The sequence below is a fragment of the Procambarus clarkii genome, chromosome 11 (genome assembly GCF_040958095.1).
Source record: "Procambarus clarkii isolate CNS0578487 chromosome 11, FALCON_Pclarkii_2.0, whole genome shotgun sequence".
NCBI lineage: Eukaryota > Metazoa > Arthropoda > Malacostraca > Decapoda > Cambaridae > Procambarus > Procambarus clarkii.
In genome coordinates this window covers 32450586-32478438 of record NC_091160.1, presented here as the reverse complement: position 1 = coordinate 32478438, position 27853 = coordinate 32450586, and the positions used below count along the sequence as shown (strand labels likewise).

The following is a 27853-nucleotide window of genomic DNA, read 5'->3' as shown; positions in this document are numbered from 1 at the left end:
ACAACACTCAGCCCCCTTGTTTAACTCCCTAAACATGCTAAACATAATCTCACTCCACAAATTCTCTTGTGTCAACTACATATACAAAACCCTGTTCTTAAATGCAAATCCTGCTGAATCTGAAACTCCCTGGACAGATGTAATAGGACCCATTATCACCACACCAGAAATAAATATCTCTTTGATATCCCCAGAGTCAAACTTAATCTGTGTAAACACTATGCAAATAAAGGGACCCAGTCTATGGAACTCACTCCCTAATGAATTGAAAAGCTGAAAATCCAAGGGTTTTAAAAAAATATAATGTGCAGAAACACAAAATGTGTGTGATGTGGAAGGGTAATGCTAAGGCATGGGTAACTAGGCAATTTTTTATGGAGTGGGTGAATATGGTGGTGTGCCCTGCCATCAAAAAATATTTGCAGGAGAACAGTTTGCCACTCAAGGCCCTGCTTCTCCTCGATAATGCTCCTGCCCATCCTCCAGGCTTGGAGTATTCATTGGATGAGGAATTTAAGTTTCTTACAATAAAGTTCTTTCCTCCCAACACCACTCCTCTACTTCAGCCTATGGACCAGAAAATCATTGCCAATTTTAAGAAACTTTATGAAAGGGCACTTTTCCGGAGATGTGTCGAAGTGACGGATGCCACAAACCTCACCCTCAAAGAGTTCTGGAAAAACCATTTTAACATTTATAGTGCTTTAAAACCTGTTGACAAAGCCTGGCAAGAAGTGACTGTAAGAACCATGATCTCTGGCTGGAGAAAACTGTGGCCTGAATGTGTTGCAGAACGAGACTTTGAGGGGTTTGAGCCTGAACCTGAAGTGCCTCTCGTTGAGGAAATTGTTTTTCTGGGTCGGCAATTGGGTTTGGAGTTGGATGGTGCTGATATGGAGGAGTTGGTGGAAGAACACAACGAAGAACTGACCACCGAAGAACTCCAAGCCCTTCAAAAGGAGCAGCAAGAAGAGGTAGCTGAGGAAATTTCTTCAGGGGAGGATGTGCCAGTAGAGGATGTTTTTTCCTCAAAAATTAAGAAAATGTGTGCAATATGGGAAGAATTGCAAACCTTTGCTGAAACGACTTGCCCAAATCAGCTGCAGTATGTCGTTGCCTTAACCTATTCAATGACACTGTGATGCATCATTACCGACTAACGTTAAAAAGAAGGGAAAAACAAATGTGTCTTGACAAATTTGTAGTGAGACAAACAAGCACTGAACCACAACCAGGTCCTAGTGGTATTCAGGCAAAACGTAGGAGAGCGAGTACCCCAGAGAAAACATCACTGCCTGATGTGATAATGGAAGGGGACTCCCCTTCCAAACAGTAACAACTCTCCTCCTCCCCCCTCATCACCATCTTCCATACGCCATCAAGAGCCCTCCATAAAGGTAAGTGAAACTTTGGTATTGTATTGTAGTTAGAAAAAACATTGTATTCAGTATAAAATGTATTTGTATGTTAATATTTTGGAGGGTGGGGAACGGTTTAATTCAAATCCCTTTATTTCTTATGGGAAAAATCGCTTCGGATTACAATATTTCGACTTACGATCCGTCTCTGGGAACGGATTAGCATCGTAAGTCGAGGCCCCATTGTATTTTAAATTGGGAAATTTGTTTTGAAAGACGAACGTTTCACATGACGAGCTCGGTGCCGGAACGGATTAAATTCATTAATCGAGCTTCCACTGTACAGTATATGTATATTCTGCATACTGTATTTGATTTTCTTACCAGATTGTTCAATGCGGAACTTATTGAACTTCCCAGCAGAGATAAGGGGTCAAGCAAAGATTGTGCTTGTCCCCGGCATGCCAAGTTTGGCATTGGGAGCTTGGCACTTATACTCTTGTTCAATACAGCCTAGTGTGGTAAACTGAGGGAAGTTAACAAGAAGTAACCCAGAAGGGAATGTTTCATGACACTAAATGCTTTATGCTAAATAAAGAAGCTAAATGCTTCTTCCGCGAAACGCTATGCGTACTAGTGGCTTTAGGTATTGTATGTACTACCTCTATCTTTAAATCTAACAGAATGTTTGTACTGTAATGCTGCAACTATGTATGTACTGTTCCTAAATAAATTATTATTATTATTATTATTATTATTATTATTATTATTATTATATTTTAGTACGCCTTTGCTGGTTTTCTAAGCATGTGTTTAATATGCATATTGATAGTCCAGCCCTAAAATACTGTATGGATGAATTTACAGTACTAAGTACAGCAACTGCAAATGTAGTAGGGACACTCAAAATGTTTTGTAAACAAGAACGTATGAGCTGTATGTTCTAGCACTTATTTGTTATAGGATCACAAGGCTGGATGTCATTGGAGAGAGTCGAATCAGTTGTGAAGAAGATAAAAGAATATCTATGGTTGTGGCAAGAAGATACTACATCATGTAAGACTGCTGATGCCTCTGCTGTTGTGCGAGATGATGAGTGTGGTCCAAGAAGAAGAATTCGTACAACAGTGAAACAACTGATGTTATGCATTGATTTGACTTCTAGATCTGATATCAGGTAAGTGATAGGAAGATGCACTCCATGATTTCCGTTTTTAGCTCGGTATGAACTAATCATCCAAGATAAATTGAATGCAAAATGAGATACCATAAGTATTGTATTACAAGAGAACACACCTTGTCAAATTTTGAAAGCCTCATATTCTATAGGAAATACTGTATGAGCGTGCTTATTCAAAACTTATCCAATTATTTGGGTTATCCAGTGAAAATCACAGCTGGATATTTTTCTGGCAAAACTTCACCATATCCGAACAGCAATTCAGATAACCAGAGATTTTGCCAGTTACCAGACAGGCATTGAGCCATACCGTATTAATCCTGTACAGCAGTGGCTCAAGGAGCAAGGTATGGAAGCTGTTGTAGTGACTTGTTTTGGGGTAGATTCACGCCTCAGATTGACGTGAAGTCACCAGTGGAGTCCCACAGGGTTCTGTACTCGGACCTATCCTGTTTCTGATATACGTAATTGATCTCCCGGAGGGTATTGACTCATTCCTCTCATTGTTGCTGACGACGCAAAAATTATGAGAAGGATTAAGACAGAGGAGGACAGCTTGAGGCTTCAAGAAGACCTGGACAAGCTGCAGGAATGGTTGAACAAATGGTTGTTAGAGTTTAACCCAAGCAAATGCAATGTAATGAAGATAGGTGGCTCGTGGTTTCAGGTAGGCCTAGAACTCCATGTGCATCGACTGATGCCAGGTTCTAATACATTCATATCAGCACGGTTAGCTCTGGGGAGTCTCTAGGTCTCACCCAGAAACTGGCGTTTCATTACATTTAATGCTGTTTTTTTCAGTCTACATGTATACAGAACTTTGGTATTATATCAACAAAGTGGCTGCAGTAATATTTGTTTCAATGTTAAACCCATTTTTGTTTTTTCAACTCATGGCAATCATGCTTGTGATTTATAGGCTAATTTGGATAGAAAAATAAATTTGAAAACAATGTCTGTAGTAAATATGATTTGAATTAATTAACATCAGTTAGAGAGTTTTCTTTCAAGGTGAAAACAAATATTAGAAAATTGTTATTTCTTTACAAAATTTATGATCTCTGGTTTTACAGAGTAGAATGTGGATGCATTGCAGCTGCGATCCTGCAGGAAATTCAAAATCAGTTGCAGATGGCATCTTGTGAGTCCGTACCAAATGTGGTGATGAAAGATAATGGAGCTGGCAAAAAGGGGCGACATAAAAATCCATTTCCTTCAGCACCTCCCAGTCTCATCAGTGTGCAACAGACCAAGGTTATAACAAAAATTTTGCTTTCAATTCTGTGTATCTTATATAATAATACTAAAAACTTTGAGAATAATGCAAGAGAATGTCGAAGACAGCTACAGCCTTAAAATCATAAAGAATAAAGCTGTTAGCTTTAAGGCATAGTATTTGTGGAGAGTGGAGCTCAGTATGCTATTTTAGTTAAGATTCAATAGTGTGTGTGGGATGTAGAGTAAAAATACTATAGTAAGTGTGTGCGTGGTGTGGAGAAACAAAACAATAATGTAATAACCAAAGTATATTTACAGGATGAGAGCTATGCTCCTCTTGTCCCGTCTTCCCAGCACTCTTTGTCATATAACGCTTTGAAACTACAGTACTGACAGTTTTGGCCTCCACCACCACTACCACCACCTTGTCTAACTTGTTCCAGCTGTCTACCACTTTGTGAAAGTGAATTTTCTTATATTTCTTCGGCAGCTTCGAAGCTTTGCTGCCTTCAGCAACAAAGGATGGTATGAAGTCACAGCTTCGTATCATCCTTTGCAGATGACACAAAAATAAGCAGGAAAATTACCTCTGGTGAAGACATTGAAAAACGTCAAGCAGATATTCATAAAATTTTCAACTGGACAACAGAAAACAACATGATGTTTAATGGTGATAAATAGCAGGTACTCAGGTACGGTAAAGGACCTTTAAAATGAGGACCTTTAACATAATACAGGGTACAAAACACAATCAAATGTGCCCATAGTAGGAAAGCAGCATGTAAAGAATTTGGGAATAATGATCACAGTGATCCCATCACAATGGTTGTACTATACAAATCACTTGTACTGTCCCATCTTGAGCACTGCTTAGTACTCACTTCCCCCTTCAGAGCCGTAGAGATTGCTGAAATAGAGGGAATACAGAGAACATATACGGCATACATAGATACAATAAAGCACCTAAATTATTGGGATCATCTCAAAGCTCTCCAAATGTACTCACTAGAAAGAAGACGAGAGAGATATCAAATAATATACACGTGGAAGATACTGGAGGACCAGGTCCCAAATCTACACAGTCAAATAACAACTTACTGGAGAGAATGATATGGAGGAAAATGCATAATAGAACCAGTGAAGAGCAGGGGTGCCATAAGCACAATCAGAGAATGCTATAAATATCAGAGGCCCACGGTTGTTCGATATACAGTACTCCCAGCGAGTATATCTGCTTGATACCTCTTGACGGGGTTCTGAGAGTTCTTCTACTCCCCAAGCCTGGCCCAAGACCAGGCTTGACTTGTGAGAGCTTGGTCCACCAGGCTGTTGCTTGGAGCAGCTGTTGCTTTGGAGTCGGGGCAGGGTTCAGTTGGTGATGAGGCTCGGTAGCTTCGGGGGCTGCCCCATTCAAGTTGGGGGACAGAGGCACTCGAGCCTGTTCTTCCTACCAGCAGACCCCCTTCTTTCCTGCCTTTTCCCTGGATTCTGCCTTTTCTTCATGGGTAAAGAGCGTGGAGGACAGCTCTGCCCCTGGTCCTGGTTTAGAGGATTCCTAGGCGGGGGAGGAGTTGACTTGGGAGGGCTTGGACTCCCTTTGATCCTTCTTGGGTTTTGGGTCCCTCTTTGTGGGATTTGTCATTACAGGGGAGGAGTTTTCTTACAACCCTTCCCTGTATGAGTATGATTTGGGGTCAGCTCCTCTCTAGGTTTGGTTCCGGGTTCCCTTGGGTTCCTCAGCTTGTTCTTTCTGGAGGCTTTCTGCCTCTCAAATCTCACCTAAGGAGGTTTGAGAGGCTTTGGCGGCTTACCTCCTGCGAGACCCGAGTTCTGCCTCTGTGATGGATCCGTCCTCGTTTGAGTTCGGTTCTTATTCCCTGTATTGGGTGCGTTATGAAGTCCCGGAGTCTTCCTGGCTGGCAGACTGCCCTTTCTTTACACAAGGGGGTGTGGCATGGGTTTTGTTGGACCCCCACGCTCGATTGGTGGGAGGCTGCTACTGTAACACGGGGGAGGTATTCGTTCTGTACTTCGTATCTTTGTTCTGTCTCTACCCCTCTCTTTACCCGTATTCTACTTTAACTCTCCATACCAAGGGACCCCAAGACTCTTACTTGAGCCGACCCCACGCCACGTGTTTTTAAGACGATTGACCGACTTAAGATTCTACAACCCTTATGACGTGACATAAGCTTATAGCAAAACCCTAGGGTCGCCTTTTCGCTGCCACCACCAGACCAGTAATACTGAGCAATGATCGAGGTCTGGATCGATCATGCTAATCAATAACTTTGGGGCTTGATGTCCACTAGTAATATATGGGAGGGTTGCCTTATTTACGTTAAGTGTGGAATTAATTAACAATCAAAGGGAATAAATGAATTCTGATCCGATGTTTCCCGAACGCCCCAGGGAAGATAACACTGTCACGCAGGGGCAGTACTCACAGGGCGCTTAGGGAAGGAAGCCCCTAAGCGCATGCGGCCCCAGTACTGATGAGGTAACACCTGGCCACTGCACAACACAACCCAACACACGGCAGTGAACACCATGAAAGGCGAACACTGCCTAGGAAACTGAGGCCAGAGAAGCGCCTGTCCCGGTTGACATTAGCTTACGAACTGGTGCTAGGCAGCCGGCGCGGTGAGGTTCAGGCGCCCCCATCCCCCTCTTGTGGCGGGGAGGGCTGCGCAGACGATCGGCGCAGCAGTAAAGTGTGATGTTTGCTTGTTTCCTTGGGATTGTAGGGAGTTTCTACCTCTTCTTTTTTTTGTTTTAGTTTCTTACCATGTGGGGTTTGTTTTGTTATGCCTACCTTTCTGGATGCCTAACCCCGGTCGATGGCAGATAAGGAAAACCCTGAACCACAAGGGGGTTTTCCAGGGCCATTGCTCCCTGAAACCTCTCTGAAGGGGGCCAGGTTGTGGCGCTGGTCCCTGGGAGGTCTGAACTCCATAGCTAATATAACATACATTAGCCCAATAAGCTCCAGGGAACCTCTGGGGCTCACCCAGAAAATGGCGTTTCATTACATTCAATGTTGTTTTTTTATCACAATTTCATTCTGAGAGCTAAACAACATACCTTATTTCAGGTGGCTGAGGATGCCTCCCGGGTCATAATATATACAGTAGTCCTGGGTTGCCTGGATGCAGAAGCCTCTGTGTATGTCAAAATGATGCTTGCCAAGACAAAGTTTGTACTGGGCTCAAGCTTGACAGTTGTTTCCCGTAGTTGCTGCCACAATCTTCTAACTTCCATTATGAAAATTCTGTTACCTGTTATGAAGGTACCTATTTCCAAAACCATTATGTTCAAAACTATTGTAAATCATTGTAGCTTATTTAAAAGTGTCTTGAACTGATGGTCTTGCCATCCACCACCTTCTCATCTCACTTCTTCCAATCTTCTACCACTCTGAGAAAATGAACATTCAAAGTTTTTCTGTAGAGTGTCCCTTCGGCTCCCTGGAGCTATACTGGGCTGATGTGTATATATTAGACCGTGGCAACAGTCAATCGATGGAGTTCTTGCTTACCGGGGACCAGAGCCAGAACCTGGCCCCCCTCAGAGAGGCACGAGGAGTAATGGCCTAAAGACACCCCCATGTAGTTGGAAGCAGTCTATGTCTGCCATCTATTGGGATTTTCTGCCCTCTGAGCAGGGCTTACTGTTACAAGGAGTGGGGTTTTCTTTTCCCACCCTCTGCATACGAGTTGGACTTGGTGTTTGCCCCTCCCCTGGTTCGGTTCCGTGTTCCCCCGGCTGCTTCGGCGAACCTCTTGCGTGACCCGGATTATGCCTCGGCAATGGATCCCTCGGCATTTCAGGTTTGGGACTTTGTTCCCTTTCTGGCTCCGTTACAAGGTTTCGGAGTCGTCCTGGCTGGCGGACTGTCCTGTCTTTGCCTTGGAGGCTTGGCACTACTCCTGCCATTCCCGCACGCTTGAGTGGCAGGAGGCTTCGACGGTGCTTCAGGTTTTTCTGAGGGGCGACCTTGAGCACCTCAATGAGTGCTTGTTTGCTCCTGCCCTTTCCCAGGATGTTGCTGTCGTTCAGCTCCATATGTAAGTTCCCTCCCTTTCGGCGGCGCAGGTGATGGAGGACTTGCTCGCTCGGGGCCTTTTGGTTGCGGCCTTGTGCTTCTTTTCCCTCCTGGAGCTGTCTTCCAACTGGCTCACGGAGGATGTGGGGGCACTTTGGTCTGTTCCTGGGTCTGGCACCTTGGCCTTGGCGGCTCGCTTGTCGGCTGCCTTGCTGAAGCTTTTTGCACCGATCTTGCGGGATGCGGTTGCTCTGTTTTATGCTTCTCGGCTTGCGTGTCGGCGGACGGTGCTTGCCCCCTCTGTGGAATCCGCTTGGGCCTTGGGTCTTAGGATGTCTTCCCCTTTTTGTCCTCTCTTGTTTGAGGCTTCCGCCGTTGCGCAGTATATTCAGGTTGCTTCAGCTTCTTGCCGTCCTATGTCGGACTTGCTGGTTCTCCGGGGGTCCCATGGTGAGCCTTCCCGGAAGGGTCATGCCAAGGCTCGGGGTTCCTCCAGTCGTGGTAGGCCACTGGTGTCAGGTTCGGGATTTGGTTCCTCCTTTGCACCCCCGCCTTCGTCTGGTCGGCACGGTGTTCACTCTGTGCGAGGTTCTGGGTCTCGTAAAAGGCACCGGCCCTTTCGCCATTTCGCCCCATCGACGTGGCGATGGGGGGGAGGCTTGCGCTGTTCGCTCACACCTGGTCCCATGATTTGTGGGCGTTTCTGGTCATTTCGCACAGCCTCCAGTGGTGTTGGGTAGCAGCTCTTTGAAGTTTGCAGCTCTTCCCGTTGTCTTTGGCAATATGGCCTGGGCTGACATTCGGGCATGGGGATTTGGGCGGTCGAACAGGGTACCTGGCTGCTCATTACCTTGTAAACATTCCTGGGCCCAGTCGGACCTGTGTTGCTTTGGGTCGGTGGATGCAGCCAGTTGTCTCGACTTTGGGTTGAGGAGTGAGCAGCAACTGCCTCCCGGGTAAGTCCCTATTCTTTCATCTGTGGGTAGTTAGCTCCGGGGAGCCATAGGGGCTCCCCCCAGAAAACCAGCGTTGAATGTAATGTAACGCCATTTTGTGGGTGAGTCCCGGAGGTTCCTCGGCATTCCTCCCTCCCTCCCTCCCTCCCTCCCTCCGGTCGGCATTTTTTTCACGTATTTTGACATCCAGCCTCAGAACTGGGGTGTGGATCACTGGCACGGTGGGTCTGGGGCTCCCCCTACCCCCTCCCGGGGAGGGGAGAGCTGCACAGACAGCGGCGTGACAACGGGTGAAGTCATACTAGTTTGTTCGTTTTTGTTTGGGTAGTTCTATCCACTTGTGCGGCTTTTGGTTGCAATTTTCACCTAGAATAGGGGTTTGTTTTGGGACGCCTACCTTTCTGGGTGCCTAACCCAGTCGATGGCAGATATAGAATGCTTCCAATCACACGGGGGGTTTCTATAGGCCATTGCTCCCCTTGCCTCTCTCTAGAGGGGGCCAGGTTCTGCCTCGTGGTCCCCTGTAGGCCCATAAGAACTCCATATACATGACTGATGCCAAAGTCTGACATTAGCATATCAGCCTAGTAAGCTCCGGGGAGCCTCGAGGACTCACCCAGAAAATGACTGTTTCATTACATTCAATGCTGGTTTTTTAAATTGGATCTTAAAGTATAACATGTATTTATAGTTTAAATAGTAAAGTTAATAAAAGTCAAGGGCATTTTGGAAAAAATGATGAGAGGGCCCTTATGGTGGCTTCTATTCTTTTCAACCTGGACTAATACAGTATGATATAAAATAAGGGTAGATAAACATGTACTGAGATTTCTGGTCTTAGTTATGCTTCCTGTTTTTATATTGGAACAAAATTTAATATTATGTAAATGTTAACTAAGTTTATGCATCTTTCCTTCATCAGCACGAGTCACTGGGAGTTGGCCTCAGGCGATCTCTCTTCCCCGAGATTTTGAGTGCTGTACTGGAGCTTTGTTTTTGTCCTGCAGAAGTTAAGAGCTTTCCAGATGATACTGCTTTCTTCAGGGAGCAACTTGAAACTCTCATGACCACTATGAACACTAGCCTAATTCTGCAACATCTGCTTTTATTGTTGGGTATAGTCAAGGTAACTTGTCCAAGCCATGTCTCGATACTGTTGAGTAGGAAATTTTGGGGTCCTGAGAAGACGGAAATGAGACAAAAATTGCATGCTGTTATGGAATTTCTTGAATTCTTATGAATATGCATATTTTTAATTAACCATTGGCCACATGCCAATGATTTAATGATTTATTTTTGCCAAAAAAATGATTTGTTTTTTATTTGCATCAGAGGTGCACAAAACAGTGTTGATGTAATGAAACACCTCTTACTAGATGAGCCACTAGTGGGTACCTGAAGGTATCTCACTGAGATGGCTCCCAACTACAGTACTAGGTCACATCATCGATGGCATTCTGTTTGCCCTACTGGGGACCATGAGCCAGAACCTGACCCCTTTATAGAGGCACAGATAGTGGGGGACACTCCACTAACTTACTGAGAAAGTATCCAGAAAGTCAGTGAAACAATACAGACCATTACTGGGTTTAAGAAACTGAAGAATCCAGACTGCCAAACGAACTCCCCAAACAATGTAAACAAATGGCTGAATGTCTCCAAACTAGTGGCCAGGGCTTCAGGTCTTCCCAAGCCTTGGAAGTGTGTTCTGGGGTAGATGTAAAGATTATGAACACCAACCTACAATCCGATTATATTACTTACAACTGAAGGTACGTACACAGAGGACAACAAAGAAATTAATGAAATTCTAAGAAGCCAGTATGAGGCTATATTTAGCACCCCAATAAACAACATGAAAGTTGAAGATCCAGATAACTTCTTTATGAATGACATCCACGCTGCAGATAATATAACAGATATTAACACAAACTCAGAAGACTTTGAAAGAAAAATTGACAACATGCCCATGAAGTCAGCCCCTGGGCCTGACTCATGGAATTCAATATTCATAAAGAAATGTAAAGTACCAGTAGCGCGAGCACTCAGTGTAATATAGAGAAAGAGCTTGGATACAGGGGAGATACCAGCAGCCCTTAAATCTGCTGATATAGCTCCTATGCACAATGGGGTTAGTAAAGCTTTGGCAAAAAATTATAGACCAGTTGCACTAACATCACACATAATAAATGTTTTTGAAAGAGTGATTAAGAATCAGCTTTCTAGTTTTATGGAAAATAATGAGCTACAGCATGGATTTAGAGCGGGAAGATCCTGTCTGTCACAGTTACTCAACCACTATGACAAAATCACAGAAGCTTTAGAAGAAAAGCAAAATGCAGATGTTGTATACACAGACTTTGCAAAAGCATTCGACAAATGTGACCATGGAGTGATAGCACACAAAATGAGGTCAGTGGGAATAACTGGTAAAGTAGGATGGTGGATACTTAATTTCCAGTTGAATTGAATACAGAGAGTAACAGTCAATTAATTAAAATCAAGTCCAAGTGCAGTAAAAAGCTCTATACCTCAGGGTACAGTCCCTGCACCACTGCTTTTCCTTATTCTCATATCAGATATAGACAAAAATACAAGTCACAGCTTCGTGTTATCCTTTGCAGATGACACGAAAATCAGCATGAAAATTACCTCTGCTGAAGACATTGAAAAATTACAAGCAGATATTAATAAAGTTTTTGACTGGGCAGCAGAAAATAACATAATGTTTAACAGTGTTAAATTCCAAGTACTGTACAGTACTGTACTCGGGTATGGTAAAATTGAGTACAGTATTTTAAACATGATACAGGGTACAAAACACAATAAAATCTGCCATAGTAGGAAAATAGCATGTAAAGCATTTGGGAATAATGATGTCAGACGACCTAAAGTTTAGGTAGCATAACCAAGCAAATATTGCGTCAGCCAGAAAATGATCGGATGGATTACGCAGCCCGAGAACTTTCAAATCCAGGGATCCCATCACAATGGTTGTACTATTTAAATCACTTGTGCTGTCCTGTCTTCAGGACTGCTTGGTACTCACTTACCCCTTCAGAGCAGGAGAGATTGCTGAAATAGAGGGAATACAGAGAACATATTCGGCACACATAGACGCGATAAAGCACCTAAATTATTGGGATCGTCTCAAAGCTCTCCAAATGTACTCACTAGAAAGGAAACGAGAGAGATATCAAATAATATACACATGGAAAATACTGGAGGGACAGGTACCAAATCTACACAGTAAAATAACAACATACTGGAGTGAACAATATGGAAGAAAATGCAGAATAGAACCAGTGAACAGCAGGGGTGCCATAGGCACAATCAGAAAACACTCTGTAAACATCAGAGGTCCACGGTTGTTCAATATCCTCATAGCGAGTATAGGAAATATTGTGGGAACAACTGTGGACATCTTCAAGAGAAAACTAGTTGGTTTTCTAAAAGAAGTGCCGGACCAGCCGGGCTGTGTGGGTATGTGGGCCTGCAGGACACTCAAAGCAACAAGGTATCAAGCAAGCAAGGTTTCCTCCCTCCGGCAAGGAAAGGAGGGAGGGAATCAGGGAGTGACTGGGGCTCATCCAGGGAGAGACATTTCATTACATCCTATGCTGGTTTTCTGGAGAAAAACAAGGGACTTACCAGAGAGGAGGGGAAATGGCAGATATTCAAGACTTAGAATAGACAATTGGACGAGAGAGATTACCCAAGGCAATCCAGGCATAATGAGCCCTGGGGACATTAACTGGGCTGCCAAAACCATGTTTGACTACCACAACCCCAGCACCTAATATCACCCCAGGACATTCTTAGAAAAGACTGCAACGATAGCATTCTTATGAACATCATGCACACGAGGGTAGACTCGAGGGTGGCTGGACTTAATAACACTGCGGATGACCTGAGAAACATGACCCTTGGAACAGGGAGCCAAGGAAGAAGGAAGGGCCATTGCTCCCTGCGCCTCTCAGAGGGGGCCATGTTCTGGCTAGTGGTCCCCGGTAGGCAGAACTCCATAGAATAATGCCTTGGTCTAATGATTCACATATTAGCCTGATAGCTCCATGGAAGCCTCCGGGGCTCACCCAGAAAATGGCGTTTCATTACATTCAATGCTGGGTATTTTCCTCTGCTCTGTCTTGTTTAAACAGGGGCACTGCCCAAGGGTTAAGAAAAAGATGTTTCATATAAACAAAAAGTTGATTATATAGAAAAGCTGAAGTAAAGAGAGAAATAAGTACTGGGTGGAGTATAATAAATGTATAATTATAATCACAAATTTCGTATAAATCCTAATTAATAACTTTTTCAGGGTGACATGTGGCTAGGGAAGGTATGCAGATCGCTTTTATTACGCAGGTTCTTGATGAAGCCAGGGGGTGTTGGTGCAGTGGTGAGTGCTGGTCTTGCTATCAGTGACAAGCAGGATTGGCAGCTCCACGACGCAATTGCTGTTCTCATTGCCCAGTGTAAAATTAGGGATGTAGATCTCTTTTTTACTACATTGGGGCCTCAGGTGTGTGTTAATTTGCCCCTCAGAACAAATGTTTTTCCTTTATAAGCATGTCATATTAACAATATATTCATTATTAGTGTAGATTACTTTTACAGTTTTATAATGAGACAGCTTTTGTTTAAGAAAAAATAATGTTTATCTTGTTTGTTGGTGCTTTAATCTTAACAGTTATTTTCAGTTGTTGGAATTGATTGAGCAGGACAGTGTTCAGCCAGATATATTTCGTGTAGTGGTACTAATTGTGGCAAAACTAGCTGAGAGATCTGCGACACTGACAGCCATCCATATCATCAACCCATTGCTGCAGCCACTATTAAACACCACTCTTCCAGATGCACCATGGTAAATTATAAATTTTATAACAAAATTTGTTACATTAGAATAATAAAAATAGTACTGTGGAACCTTGATTGAATGTCCCCAGAGCTATTCAGGCTGATAAGGATATCCCTAACTTTGGCATCAGTTGATGCCAATGGTTGATGCCACCACCATTACTGTCACAACTACCACCACCACCACCAATACTGTCACAACTACCACCACCACCACCACCAATACTGTCACAACTACCACCACAACCACCATTACTGCCACCTCTACCAACTCCATGCCATGTATTGCAGTACCCCTATTATCATTCCACACTTTGTAGTCAACACATTTTCCTTATCTTGAGATGTGATGACCTGGTAAGACCACTTTTGATTGGATGCAATGAAAATTTATTTAGTGATAAATACTAATATAGAGCCTAGAACTTAAAATGAGTTTTATTTCTTTACAGTTTGTGTAAAAACTCAAACCTCACAGCTGGTGTCAGTAGAATTTACAAGATATTTGTGGAGATCCCTTCTTCAAGCACAGTTTTCACTAATCTTCTTCGTCCTGTCCTTAACCCATTGGTAATGATTGCTGCATTGGCCACCACTTACCTTCGTACACTGGCACGACAGATTATCCTTCGGTGAGTGATTCGTATACGTGGTTCGTGGCTAGTACAGTCGAGAATTCAAATTCAAAGTGGCTGAGGCCATGACCATTACAAAATTTAATATCTTTAGATTCTAGATACCTCTTACTCATGCTAGTCTAATACAGTACATAAATTCACTAGTGTATTAATTAATATACATTGGTGACTGGTGTACACAGAACACTAGGTTATCTTGAGGTTATCTTGAGATGATTTCGGGGCTTTAGTGTCCCCGCGGCCCGGTCCTCGACCAGGCCTCCACCCCCAGGAAGCAGCCTGTGACAGCTGACTAACTCCCAGGTACCTATTTACTGCTAGGTAACAGGGGCATTCAGGGTGAAAGAAACTTTGCCCATTTGTTTCTGCCTCGTGCGGGAATCGAACCCGCGCCACAGAATTACGAGTCCTGCGCGCTATCCACCAGGCTACGAGGCCCCATTTTACTAGTGACATAAATTCACCCGTGTTTTGTTATTTACTCAATATGATTTTCTGAGGAGAGCCCCTTGAGGCTCTCTGAAGCTGTTACACTGATACAGTGCCATACTACTAGGTGCCATCAGTTGCAGAGTTGTTATTGGCCTACTGGGGGACCATGAGCCAGAATGTGGTCCCCTCAGAGAGGCGCAGGGAGCGGTGACTTTATGAAAATCTTACATTTAAAGTTTTTCATATCTACAACCACCAGGGAAGCACCTAGAAAGTCAGCAAAACAAAACAGACCACTGCATGGTTACAAACGAGACCGCATCATCAAAACTGCCCAAAGAACTTCCCCAACAATATAAACCACAATAAATTAGTAAAACTAGTGCATGCTAGAATGTGCTACCTTCCCCTCCTTGGGAAAAGAGGGTTAGTGCAGTAGCCCTAGTAGTGCGGTGCAAAGCCTTTAAAAGAGGCTTTGCACCATATATCTGAATCAGGAGTTGGATAAGCAAAATTAAGACTGTGTTGGTGATTTGAATAGATAAATAGGTTTAATTAAGTATATTTGTTTTAACTACTGTGTATCAATTACAGAATATTGTTTATACAGTATTTGTCAAATGTTTCAGGTATTTCTCATCACTGCCAAAGGAGAATGTTGTCGAGGGTCTTCTTGTACTCTCCGGTCTGAAAATTTGTGCCGAGTCTCCACCTGTAAACCCAGCCATAAAATTTTCTGTCGATGATGATGGTGGTGTTAAAATCAATGTTCTTGTAGAATCTCTCCATAACAATAATTTGGAAGATGAAAATATATGCACTTGCCTTATTTCTATTTTGGCGTCGCTAAAACATTCTGAAATCGTGTTGTTGTTTTATGAAAAGTTGGCATCGTGTATAGATTTTACTACACTAAATAAAAATGATGAAACACCATATAGAACTCTCATCACAAATGAAGATGTAAAAGCAAGTCAGATAAAAACAGTGAAACACATTGTTATATGTTGTAATCTTTTAACACATTTGTCTGAGAATGAACAGTTGACAAGTGATCTCTTCATGAACTTGTCTGCTGCTGTGCCAGTTATTGACATGCTTATTAATGTAGGCTGCCAGAAGTGTGAGGAGGAGCACTTGCAAGACATACAAATTTCACTTATTATTAATGTTTTGATGTTAGTTTCATGCTATGTGAGTGATCGTACATTAAGAAAGAAAATGACAAGTGAAGACTGGAGAGGTTTAAAATCTATCTTACCATCCTTAGAAAAAATAGAGCAAAATAGAAGAACTGAAACTGTTCTTATGTTTGTTGAACAATTGAGAAGTCTTGTTTTAACTCATGGGGCTGTTAACAGTTATCCTGGAAATATAGGAAGTGCTAAGAATTCCAGAAATGTATCAAGTGACAATGTTAAGAAGCATTTTGATAGCTCTGCATCACACAACACAGTAGTAAATAGCCAGAATATGAAAATAAATAAAGACTCTGGTATTAATACTGATTCAAAGGCAAATAATGCAGATACTTTTTTAAATTTACAAGTTAATTATGGCAATGAAATTGATCAAGAAATAAATATGAACTGTGCTGGGAAAGAGAGCTCATATAAAGAGACTATGAATGACTTGTTCAGCCCATTGCTTCCAGTACGTGGACATGCTCTGTTGGCTCTGGCCAAGCTGGTTGAGAAGCGAGATGAGGAAACATTGTCTCACAAAGACCAACTCCTCTTAATATTCCAACATAACTTGAAAGAAGAAGACTCTTATTTGTATTTGATGGCTATTGAGGGCTTAGCAGTGATGTGTGATGCTTTCCCAGATAAGGTAAGGCTATTAAACTTTTTTATCATGATTAATTTTTATATTTAACTACTTATTGTATTGTTTATTGTGGGGTAATTATAGAATTTCATGAAAACTGTATGCAACACTTCTTTTATACATTCTATTACTGTAACTCTACATAATCATTGGATATATGTTGGATATATACATTGCTGCATATCAATTTAGCATTTATAGAGAAGATAATTTTACAGGTTGTAACAAAGAATACACCATTTGTTTTGAGTGTAAAAATCATCCTTGAAAGTAATGAAATGACTTTCTAGTACAGCCTTAGTGGGCTCCCTGGAGCCATCTTGTTGGGATGGCATCCCACTAATGGGTCACATCAGTTGCAGGAGTCGTGTTTGGCTTATCCACACCTGGAAAGCATCCAGTAAGTTAGTGCAGCAATACAGGCAAACTGCAAGGTTCATAGAAAATGCAGTATTGAAACAGCAAAATGACTGCAAAATATTCAAACTAGCTCAAACCCTTCAATGCAAGTGGCTACCACCCTCCTGGCCCCAGGTCAGTCCAGAGCCGATACACTATGAACTGACATAACTGATGTGGAGGGAGAGTCGGGGAGCCATCGGGGCTCTTCAAGAAGAGACATTTCATTACTTTCAGTGTTAGTTTCTGTGGGAGTTCCTTGGTGGCATTTTGGCATCGTCTCAAATTATTGGCATCGTCTCAAAGCTCTCCAAATGTACTCATTAGAAATGAGACAAGAGAGATACAAAATAATATACACATGGTAAATACTGGAGGGCCAGGTCCCAAATCTACACAGTAAAATAACAACATACTGGAGTGAACGATATTGAAGAAAATGCAGAATAGAACCAGTGAAGAGTATGGGTACCATAGGCCAAATACCAAAACACTGTATAAACATCAGAGGTCCACGGTTGTTCAATATCCAGCAAGTACAGTACGTATAAGGAAATATTGCCGGAACAACCGTTGACATCTTCAAGAGAAAACTGGATAGTTTTCTTCCGCGAAGTGCTGGACCAACCAGGCTCTAGTGGATATGTGGGCCTGCGGGCCACTCCAAGCAACAGCCTGGTAGACCAAGCTCTCACAAGTCTAGCCTGGCCCCGGGCTGGGCTTGGGGAGTAGAAGAATTCCAAGAACCCCCATCAAGCAAGTATCAAGCAGGTATTTCATTACTCAAATAAGGTAATTGATATATCAACTATCTATTGCAGATAGTGCTACATAGTCATTCTGGCTTGGGGACTTCTTTTTTTTATAATTATTTACTTATTGCAGGTAGTAAAAATGCTCACGCAAGAATTCAGCCTTGGTAATCGTTGTGTGGAAGACCGCGCAAAGTTAGCAGAAGTGCTGACTAGAGCTACAAGACGCCTGGGAACATTGCTTCCACACTACAAAGACTTTTTTATTAATTCCCTCCTTAATGGTGAGTTTTTTTATAGTTCTTTATAGTTTACATGTGCCTGGGAGTGTGCGCTTGCTTTTTGGGAAATTTTTTTTGCCTCCTTCGGGAGTTTTTATCATCCCATTGCCATTTCTCAGTTTTTCTGGGGGGAGCCCCTACGGCTTCCCGGAGCTTACCAGGCTGATATGCTAATGTTAGACTTTGGCATCAGTCATGTGTACAGAGTTCTAGAGTGACTACATCAATTCAGTCCAGTAAACTAAGGCATCCTTGGTTATATCGAGACCTTGTTCCATAAGATATTTGCAGTTTATAGAATCGTGGATAAACATCCATCACTAGTAGTCATTCACAGCAGCATCCATCACTTCATATGACAGGTGTAAAGGTCTTTGTGAATTGTTATACAGTGTACAGTACAAACAATTACACGCACTCCTTACAAGCTGCTTCCACCTAGCCTAGTCCCTTGCTGTATTCCATGTGTGCTTCACAGTTACTACCCACTTTCTTACACATAATCCCTCTTAGCCTTCATTGTTTTTATTGAGAACATTTCTAATTTGATATAATGAACTTTAATATAATAGAGTATTTGTAAATTCCTATGTTCACAGGAATTTACCTAAGGAATTTAGAGGTGATGAAAATGTAAATTGGTTTAATTGATATGTTGATTCCTTAGATTATTTCCTCAGTAAAATTAATAATTTTACAAACTTTTACTTGATATTATTTGTCTTTATTTTCAGGCATTAGAGATGAAGAAGGCATTGTGCGAGCTGCAAGTCTTTCAGGACTGGGTGATGTCTGCAAGTTACTACATTTTAGTCTAGGACCTGTTGTCCATGAGGTTAGATAATTTTATAAGGCAAAGTTCCTTGAGGCTTCCTGAGTCAGAACCCTAGTCTTGCCTATGCTTACCTAGGACTTGTCTCTCTCGCTAGGCTTACCTAAGACTGTTTTTTTTCTCTCTAGACTTACCTAACTTGTGTCTCTTGTTGACTGTTTAGATAATGTGACGGGTTGTGGTATCGCAGCTATACAGAACCAAGGTGGTCTGGCTCTCCCTCACAGAAATAAAAAATATGCTACTATTGGCCTTACAGTGTTTAAGTCGCAGGTGGAAACAAATGAAAATCATCAAATAAATAATTAAACCAATTTACTGAAATATTAATGAACAAAAATGGCACATGACAATACTTGGCTATTATTATATAGCAAATCAAATAAGTAAATGAAAGTTTAACTAATACAAAGCATAAAGATATACTGGTGTACTGAAGACAGCTACCATACCACCATGGCATCAGTCACACGACGTTGGCTGAAGGTGGACGACGGGTGAGAGACACGAAGGTGATCCTAGAGCACTAAGAGAGAGACTGGCTCTCCAGGGAGGCAGCGGTCCTTTATATAGTCCGGTGGTGATGACTTATCCGGTGTCAACGCGAGGTGGACATCTGGTCAACTAGCAAACTGCTCGTTGTGGCTGGCGGTGCCTTTGTGTTGAGCTGCACCACTGTCAGTTGAAGGCAGCTAACTGCTTGTTTGTGGGGGCAAACTACCGGTTAGCAGAGGCACCCAGCTTGCCTCTGAGACGTGCCAGGCCGTGCCAGGCCCTGGGGGGTATGGAGAGGTGGCAGGACTGATGACTCATCTGGGCTGGTGTAGATGTATACTTCCAGTGCAGAGGCATTGAAGGTAAAGGGAAAAGGCAGTTCTACTGCTATGCGGGGAATTCACGTGACAATAGTAGTATCTGGGGGAGCCCCTTCAGCTACCTGAAGCTATCTCACTGATCAAGTGCCTTCTACCTGAGTGGCATCAGTCGCAGAGTTCTTTGTAAGCCTACCAGGGACCATAAGCCAGAACCTGGCTCCCTCTTGGTGGTCTCTCTGCCTTTTTCTTTGTCGGAGTAGAACCATGTTGTTTTGTCTTTACTTTCTTGGCTTTTCCTGGGTTTGCATCTCCTGTCGAATACTGTCGCTTCGTGTTGTGTGGTGTTGGTGGAGCCGCTGCGGTTTGCGTTTGGGGGGTGGATGTCCCTTCCGTTCTGTTCAGCTAGCTTTCGCAGGCATTTTCACCTACGGTTTGCTCTTGTGCTGCCTGAGCCTTCTTGGTTTTTGGACCGTAATCTTTCCTTTCTTCTTCACCTTGGTTTGTGGTGGTCCATCATTTGTGCTTGTTTTTGGTGGGTCATTTTGTTCATTTGCTACCTTCTCCTTCTTTTTCAGCAAAGAATGTGGTGGCGAGCTTCTGGGGAGATGCGTTGGTTGGGGATGCTTGGTTGGTTAGGCCGAGGGAGTATCACGTGTTGTGTCCTGTGGTGGATATATGGCGCTTCTGGTGGATCACCGGTTCTGTGTCAGTAGCCACGCTCTGGATTCCTCAGGCTTCCTTGGTTTTCAGTTCCAGGGCTCTTGTGTCTCAGGTTGTAAGTACAGTAGTGTCTTTAAGTCTAACCATCCTGCGGTCTACCCTCTTGTCCATGTTATTCGAAAGTGTGCCGCTCTTTCAGTTATCTTTAGACGGTTTCGGGCTCGTGGGTTTTGAGGGTCGGTCACGCTCTTGGCTTCCGGGTCTCTCGTGACCGTCCCAAGCCCTGTGCTGCTTTGTGTTGCTTTTGTGTTGTTTATATAGCGACTGGCTGTGTTTGTTGGGCTGCGTTCTGCGGGGCTGCTGCCTCCAGGGTGCAACTGGTACTCTGAGAGAGAACTCTATCAACATCAGAGGTCCGAGACTGTTCAACACGCTTCCACTACACATAAGGGGCATAACTGGCTGACCTCTCACAGTGTTCAAGAGAGAACTGGATAAGCACCTCCAAAGGATACCTGATCAACCAGGCTGTGACTCATACGTCAGGCTGCGAGCAGCCGCGTCCAACAGCCTGGTTGATCAGTCCGGCAACCAGGAGGCCTGGTCGACGACCGGGCCTCCTGGTTGCTTCCGTGGGACGCTAAGCCCCGTGCTTCCGGGACGCTAAGCCCCGGAAGCACTGCAAGGTTTCCGCAAGGGTTCTTCCCTGTTTTCTTTCTCTGTGGGTAGATAGCTTCAGGGAGCCAATGGGGCTGTTCCCCAGTAAACCAGCATTGAATGTAATGAAACTCCAGTTTCTGCATGAACCCTAGAGTCTCCCTAACACCCGCCCTTCCTCCAGTATGCAGTTTTTATTCAAAGAACTGGAGGTTGGCGGCCAGACCTACACAGTCCGGCTCCTTCCCTGGAGTTAACAAGCTGGGTTAGTTGGACAATGTTTTGCTGGTTTGTTTGCTTCTTGGCAGAGTTCTTTTGCACTTGTGAGGAAATAGCTTGCAATTTTTAACCAGACAGTGGTCTGTTTTGCTTCACCTATGTTTCTGGGTCCTTCTCCGGTCGATGGCAAGATGACCTACTTTAATTGTAAAGTGTTCATGGCCATTGCTCTCTTCATCTTCTGAGGGGGGCCAGGTTCTGGACCATGGTCCCCAGTAGGCTTACAAAGAACTCTGCAATTGATGCCACTCAAGTAGAAGGCACTGATCAGCAAGATAGCTTCAGGGAGCCTCCGGGGCTCGCCCAGAAAATGGCGTTTAGTTGCATTCAATGGTGGTTTTCAGTGGGGGGAGCTCCCCGTCAGCTCCTTGAAGCTATCCGAACTGATGTGTGCTATATTAGTTTGTAGTCATCAGTCACAGGAGTCCTTAGAATTTTGCCCTGTGTGGCTGTACCATCTGTGTGTGTGGTCTGGTGGCCAGGTGTCTTAGTGTACTGGAGCAGCATATGCCTAGGGTTATCTTCTCCAGGTGCTCTGTAATTTCTACCCTTGTGTTTCAGGGTTATCTTCCCTGGGGCATTCGGGAATCACTCCCGTTTGAGGACTTTGTCACTTGGCATTGTCTCTGCCCTTGGGGTACATCAGGGGGTCTTGGGCTTTCCATCTTGCCCTGAGTGGGAAGTGTTATTGGCTGGGTGGGGTGCACTGCGACCGGCGCAGCTTACATGCGCACCTGTTGACTAATCTCTCTGGCTGCCAGTTTATTTGTTGTGTGCCTTTGGGGTTTTTATTTTCTTTTCTATCGTTTTTTATTTTGTTAATGGAGGTGGTCGGCCTAGCTGCTTTTTAGGCAAGCCTAGGTTGTGCTGGTGGTCCTCTGTTGCCCCGAGGTTTCATGGCTGTTACTGGTATCATTCTGAAAACCCTTGGATTTTCAAAATGATACACTAGCAAGGGTTTAATTTTCAAATTGCCACTCGCATTTAAACACAGCACAAGCGTAAGCCAAATATTTCATAGTATTTCTTGAACTTGGAAAGAATAATTGATTGCTACATTATTAAATGTGAACTTCAAATTATACTACTACTGCAGTAGTTAGCATGGATTTGATCTACATATGCTATGCCAGAATTAGTCAAGAAATATGTAGTATAACTATTTATATATATTTTATTTTCAGATTTTTGGATTATTGTATAATATTGTCAAGAACGATACTTCTGTCGAGGTCCGGCGTGCAGCAGTATTGGTTGTGACGCTCCTTCTTCAGGGCTTGGGACATGATGCCTTTACAGTATGTTTGTCATTTAATATCTCCATCCACATGTACTTCATAATAGAGATGTTCCGATGTATCAGTATTAGTAGTAAACTCCCCAAGCTAAGGCTTAAGGAGCTATTCCTTTAGCGTGGCATTTAGGGTAATACCAAACCTTGGCTAATCGTAATAGGCTTCGGAGACCAACCCCTTGCCTACCAAAAGCCAGGACTAGAATAAGATACTGTACTGGTATTCATATCTAGAAACAATAACAAAATAACATCCAATGTTATACTTCAGCTTGTTATGCTTTATTTTGATTTTAGAGTTCAGTTTGAGGCTCCTTACTATAGAATGGATATAAAAATAATTTGTACATGTAGAGAAAGATGAGTAAGGGGTTACATAATTGAGTATACAAATGGATTAAATGATATAAAAAAGATGTAAATATGGTGTTAATTACAGTACACACACACACACACACACACACACACACACACACACACACACACACACACACACACACACACACACACACACACACACACACACACTGAGCTGAGCTGAGCATCCAAACTCAGCACTTGGGCGTGGACAGCACCGAACTCGGCACTTGGAGTCTGTTGGATGCAACCCCTGGGTCCCCTCTCACCTTGTGCGAGTTTGAGGGTTGCTCTGTCCCCTTGTCTCAGGGGAATGCTCAGTTTTTGCCCCCATCACGCTGCCTGTTGGGTCGATGACACCTTCGACCCCGAGTCCTGTGAGCATTGTTGCTTGTTTGTGACTCAATTCACCCATTCTACTGATGACGTTATTCGAGTGCAGGCAGCTCACGCGTTGCAGGCTAGGTTAGGTTGCTGCAACATGCTAGGTTGGTTGCTTCCCTGGATGCCCTGAGGCTGCCCCGACGCTGCCTTACTTTGCTTATAGTGACCCGTAATTGAGGGTGTTGGTCATGTCGGCCTTGGTTCAGTCCGCACCCCTCGTTCTTCCCCTGCTGTGTTTCATTCCCCCTCCCCCCTCCCCTGCTTCTGGCTCCTAAGCGTCTGAAGGCTTGGGGGGTTGCCCCTTCCGGGGTGGCGACGGAGGCATTCAAGTCGGTTCCTCCAGCTGTAGCATCGGGGTCTGACCAGTGGGCCCTTTCCCTTCCTGCTTTTCCAGCTGCTCTGGCTTTTTCTTGTGAGGCTGGGGCTTTGGAGGCTGACTCGCCCCCAGGATCTGATGTGGAGGTTCCCAGGGTCAACCCGTTCTCGCAAATTCGTAAAGTCAATATTGACTTATTAACTACGTGCATAGGTGATATACTAAACATAATAGATACCCCTAAAAAGATTCATAGAAAACACCGACCTTACCTAACCTTGTTAGTATCTTAAGATAAGCATCTTATTGCTTCGTAATTACAATTATTACTTAACCTATACCTATTATAGGTTAGGTAATAATTGTAATTACGATGCAATAAGATGCTTATCTTAAGATACTAACAAGGTTAGGTAAGGTCGGTGTTTTCTATGAATCTTTTTAAGGGTATCTATTATGTTAAGTATGTCACCTATGCACATATTTAATAAGTCAATATTGACTTATTAAATTTGCGAGAACGGGTTGCCAAGGTTGGGGAGGGGCTGACTTGGGGGCTTTGGGCCCCGTTGGCCCCCGCCTGGGTTTTCCCAACCCTCTGAGCAGGGCTTTCGGTTACAAGGAGTGGGGATTTCCTTTTTCCTCCTCTGTGTACGAGTTAGTTTGGGCATCGTCCCCTTCCCGGGTTCGGTTTCGTGTCATTTCGAGTCCGTCGGTTCCGTGTATGTTGTGCATCTTAGTATGTGCTTATTAGCTATACTAGTGTTGGTGTTAGGTTGGACTGTGTACATGTTCAGTTCCCTGAAATTGGACAGCCCCGCTGTTCAGTTATAGAACTGAGTTTTTTCATCTGTTTTTTTTTTTTCCAATGCCAACACGGGACTGTGCGGGTCTGAGGTTCATTCTGAACTTGTCCCGTCTGATCCCTGGATTCCTTGCCCCTCTTTTCAAATAACCACTCTGTCTCAGGTCCAGCTTCTAAGGGAGCCAGGTGCCTGGGTGGTATCCCTGGACCTCCAGGGCGTTAGAGTCGATTCAGGCAGCGTCTGGGATGCTCTCGGACGTCGGTTCGAATCCTCATCACGGCCCTTGTGGATTTGTTCATGGGGTTTGTTTTGTTACGCTTACCTTTCTGTGTGCCTAACCCCGGTCGATGGGAGATAAGGAAAAACCCCAACTACATGTATTTTTTTTTCAGGGGCCATTACTCAATGCAACCTTTCTGAAGGGGCCAGGTTCTGGCTCGTGGTCCCTAGTAGGTCGAACTCTATAGCTAATGCCCCGGTCTAATATATCACACATTAACCCGATGGCTCCAGGAAGCCCCCAGGGCTTGCCCAGAAAAAAGGCATTTCATTACATTCAACGCTGGGTTTTTTGTATTATGTCTGTTTTTGAGTATGTCTATTCTTCAATGGAATATTCATGGCTTTTAAGCCTACTTCCATGAACTCCAACTTCTAATCTCTCAATTTTTGCTGCTGTGTTTGTCTCCAGAAGCTGATGCTTGGCACCTATCCTGGTTGCTTTAGTGGTTATTCCTTTCTCTCTTCCCCTCCAGCTTTTGCTGGGGGCTTAACTTTTCTGCTCTCTTAATCAGTAATGATATTCCCTTTACCCCTTCCCCCTACTTTTTCAGTTGTGCATTCATTCTTCTGCTGTCCATATCTTTGTGAATAAATGGTACACAGTCTGTTCCATTTATCTTCCCCCCAAGTGCTCTGTTTTCTCTTCCAGATCTTAAACACATGTTGGACTTTACCTGAGCCTTTGCTCCTTTTGGGAGCAAAGGCTCCCTATGTCCAAACTGTATTGTCCCTCTTACAGTTGTGCATTTCCAGGTTGAATGTCCTGACTTATAGGATGTGCATGTGTCTTGCTTCCCCGCCTGTCTCTCGTGGTCACTTGTCCCTTGATGGAATCCTTAGTGAATCCGATACCTTTGATATTGCCCACCTTGTGCACTTTTGTTCTCATGTTGGCTTCTAAGTGATATTTAGTGCCTTTTGATTATCCTGCAACTTTGATGGTGCTACATAGTCTTCCCAGCTTGGTGCCTTCTTTTGATGATTACTTAGTTAGCCCAAATGACATTACACAATCTTCTTCAGTTTTCCAGATAACAAGAGGTACCAATTGGTCCCAATAATTAGGGTTGGACTATGCTGTAGATTATTATGTCTGTTATATCAACATTTTGTTTTCCTATGCCTAGGTATTGCAGGTGGTGATACGAGACTTGTACAGAACCCTCCGGCTCATCCACGTCACAGATCCAGACGACGTGGTGAGGCTACACGCACAACTTGCTATAGCAGAAATTGATACTATCACAAGAGAGTTCTTGCTCCCAAAACTCAACTTCACTAAAAGAATATATGTGACTGATATACCACCTAGTGCATACTGAGAAATACTTGCCCATCAAATACTAATAATTGAGAGATCTAATCCACTAATCCAAGAATGTAAGCAGCGATTCATCATGTATTGAACAGGTGTGGGTGGCCTCCATTGCTCATGAGTTGTCATGTTTATATCATAAGTGTTCACACAATTTTTTGCACATATGATACCTGAACCATCCAGAAATAAATATTATATTATATCAATAAAATAGAGGTTTTATTTAATCAGTATTAAATTGGCTGCAACACGTCTCAAGGAATTTTATCTTTCAGTTGAACACATCCATAAGGGTTCGAACCTACGCACGGGATTTTCCCAGATGCGCCTTAGTCAACTGTATCATGACATGGTAACTTGACAATGTTTCACACATTTCCATTTCATTTTCTGTGAATCTGTTTCCCATTTTCAACCTCTGAATATTATCCTTTACCTGCAATTTTTTGTTTATGAATTTATAGAATTGGCCTAGGGTGTTATTTGCAAGCGCAAAGAACAAAGAAACAGGAAGCAAAAATCGATCTGTACCTGGTGCATCGAGAATGAAGTCACAGTCTACCATGGACTGTTTCTTTGATTATCACTAACTTATGAAGTACGAGTGTGTAATACAGTGTGCTACTGTGTAAATAGTGTGTGAAACTCTACATAATGTAATATTAGTGAATTTTGAACAAGTAATATTGCGACAATAAACATTTATTGTGGACACATTACTGACACATGTATCACAGTTCATTGGAACATTATGAACATTCTACTATATAAATATTGTAAAGGACACATATATGCATCAGATACGATACAAAAAAATCATTATAAAGTATTGAAAATATATAGAAATATTACTTGTAAATATATTTGTGGCAACTCACAAGGCTTGAATGGCCCTCGCCTGGGAGCTTCATGTATGAGCGACCAGCCCGTGATGACGTTACGCACTACTTTGTCGATGTCCCCACAGCCAAAGTAAGTGGAATTTTATATATTTTTTGTAAATGTTCAGGAAAGGGAATTTATCATTTTACAAAAAAAAAAAAAAAAAAAAATTGCGAACACTTTATTTTCAGTGCACAAGGAGAATGTCACAATAAATGCGGCACATCACAGAGGTTAAAGATATCCCTACATGGCATCACCGCTAATGTAAAGAAGCACCAGCATGTCACTCGACCACTGTAGGATTTGTTATTTAAGGAAAATACCAGTTGTACGAAATGGAGACAAAGGAAATTTTTTTCACATTTATTGTAGTTGATACATAAGAATTTTCTATTCATTACATGTACTGTATTTATACTTTAATTACAAATATCGATAAAGTCATTATAGTAAACAAATTCCAGAAAAGGCAACAATAAACTTCATTAAAGCGCACAAATGCAACACAGGTACTTTATAAAATAAGCCCTTGTCAAAAGGTGCAGCTGAGCTAGTGTAGGCAGGCTAGTCCAACCAGTGGCTTCACCCCTCCATGTGGCATGACACTATCGGCTATCCACAATCTTATATTGCTGCTCAAGATATAAACTTGTGGGTTTTTGAACCAAACAAGAGCATTTATTTTGATCCACCCATGCTGTAACTGTTACTAAAGGCAAAAGTGAAACTCTGAAGAAACTGCAATCAACATCACTGCTTTCAAAGTGACAAAATTATAAACTTGAAATATACCATAAAAATATTCTGCCTTGAGCTTTGAGGTAACTTTAGAAGGACCTACATAATGTGCATAGTAACCAAGTGTTGATGCATAATAAAATTACATTTAGCATTGTCCAAGATGCAAACTTTGCACATTATATTTTACAATTACAGTAACGCCGAAGACTTCCACTAGTTCAGGGAACACAGTAGATGAAGGCATGTGGATGTGCAGCTGCAGCAAACAGTAGAGCTGC

The 27853-nt window shown here is 43.0% G+C and overlaps 1 protein-coding gene across 5 annotated transcripts in view; it reads left to right on the top strand.

The window, feature by feature from the left end:
- Positions 1-26160, top strand: part of Tango6 (transport and golgi organization 6) — a 46910-nt gene extending 20750 nt beyond the window's left edge. For 4 of the 5 annotated variants that reach the window (XM_045742397.2, XM_045742395.2, XM_045742394.2 and 1 more), the window contains 12 exons: positions 2322-2535; positions 3612-3792; positions 6851-7045; positions 9680-9883; positions 13079-13282; positions 13461-13624; positions 14070-14249; positions 15317-16520; positions 17802-17952; positions 18684-18784; positions 22377-22490; positions 25759-26160. In XM_045742397.2, coding sequence (XP_045598353.1) covers positions 2322-2535; positions 3612-3792; positions 6851-7045; positions 9680-9883; positions 13079-13282; positions 13461-13624; positions 14070-14249; positions 15317-16520; positions 17802-17952; positions 18684-18784; positions 22377-22490; positions 25759-25953 — 3107 coding nt within the window. In that variant the 3' untranslated portion in view covers positions 25954-26160. The remainder of the gene's footprint in view (positions 1-2321; positions 2536-3611; positions 3793-6850; positions 7046-9679; positions 9884-13078; positions 13283-13460; positions 13625-14069; positions 14250-15316; positions 16521-17801; positions 17953-18683; positions 18785-22376; positions 22491-25758) is intronic. The other variant, XM_045742398.2, reaches the window with a different exon arrangement.
- Positions 26161-27853: the final 1693 nt, after the last annotated feature.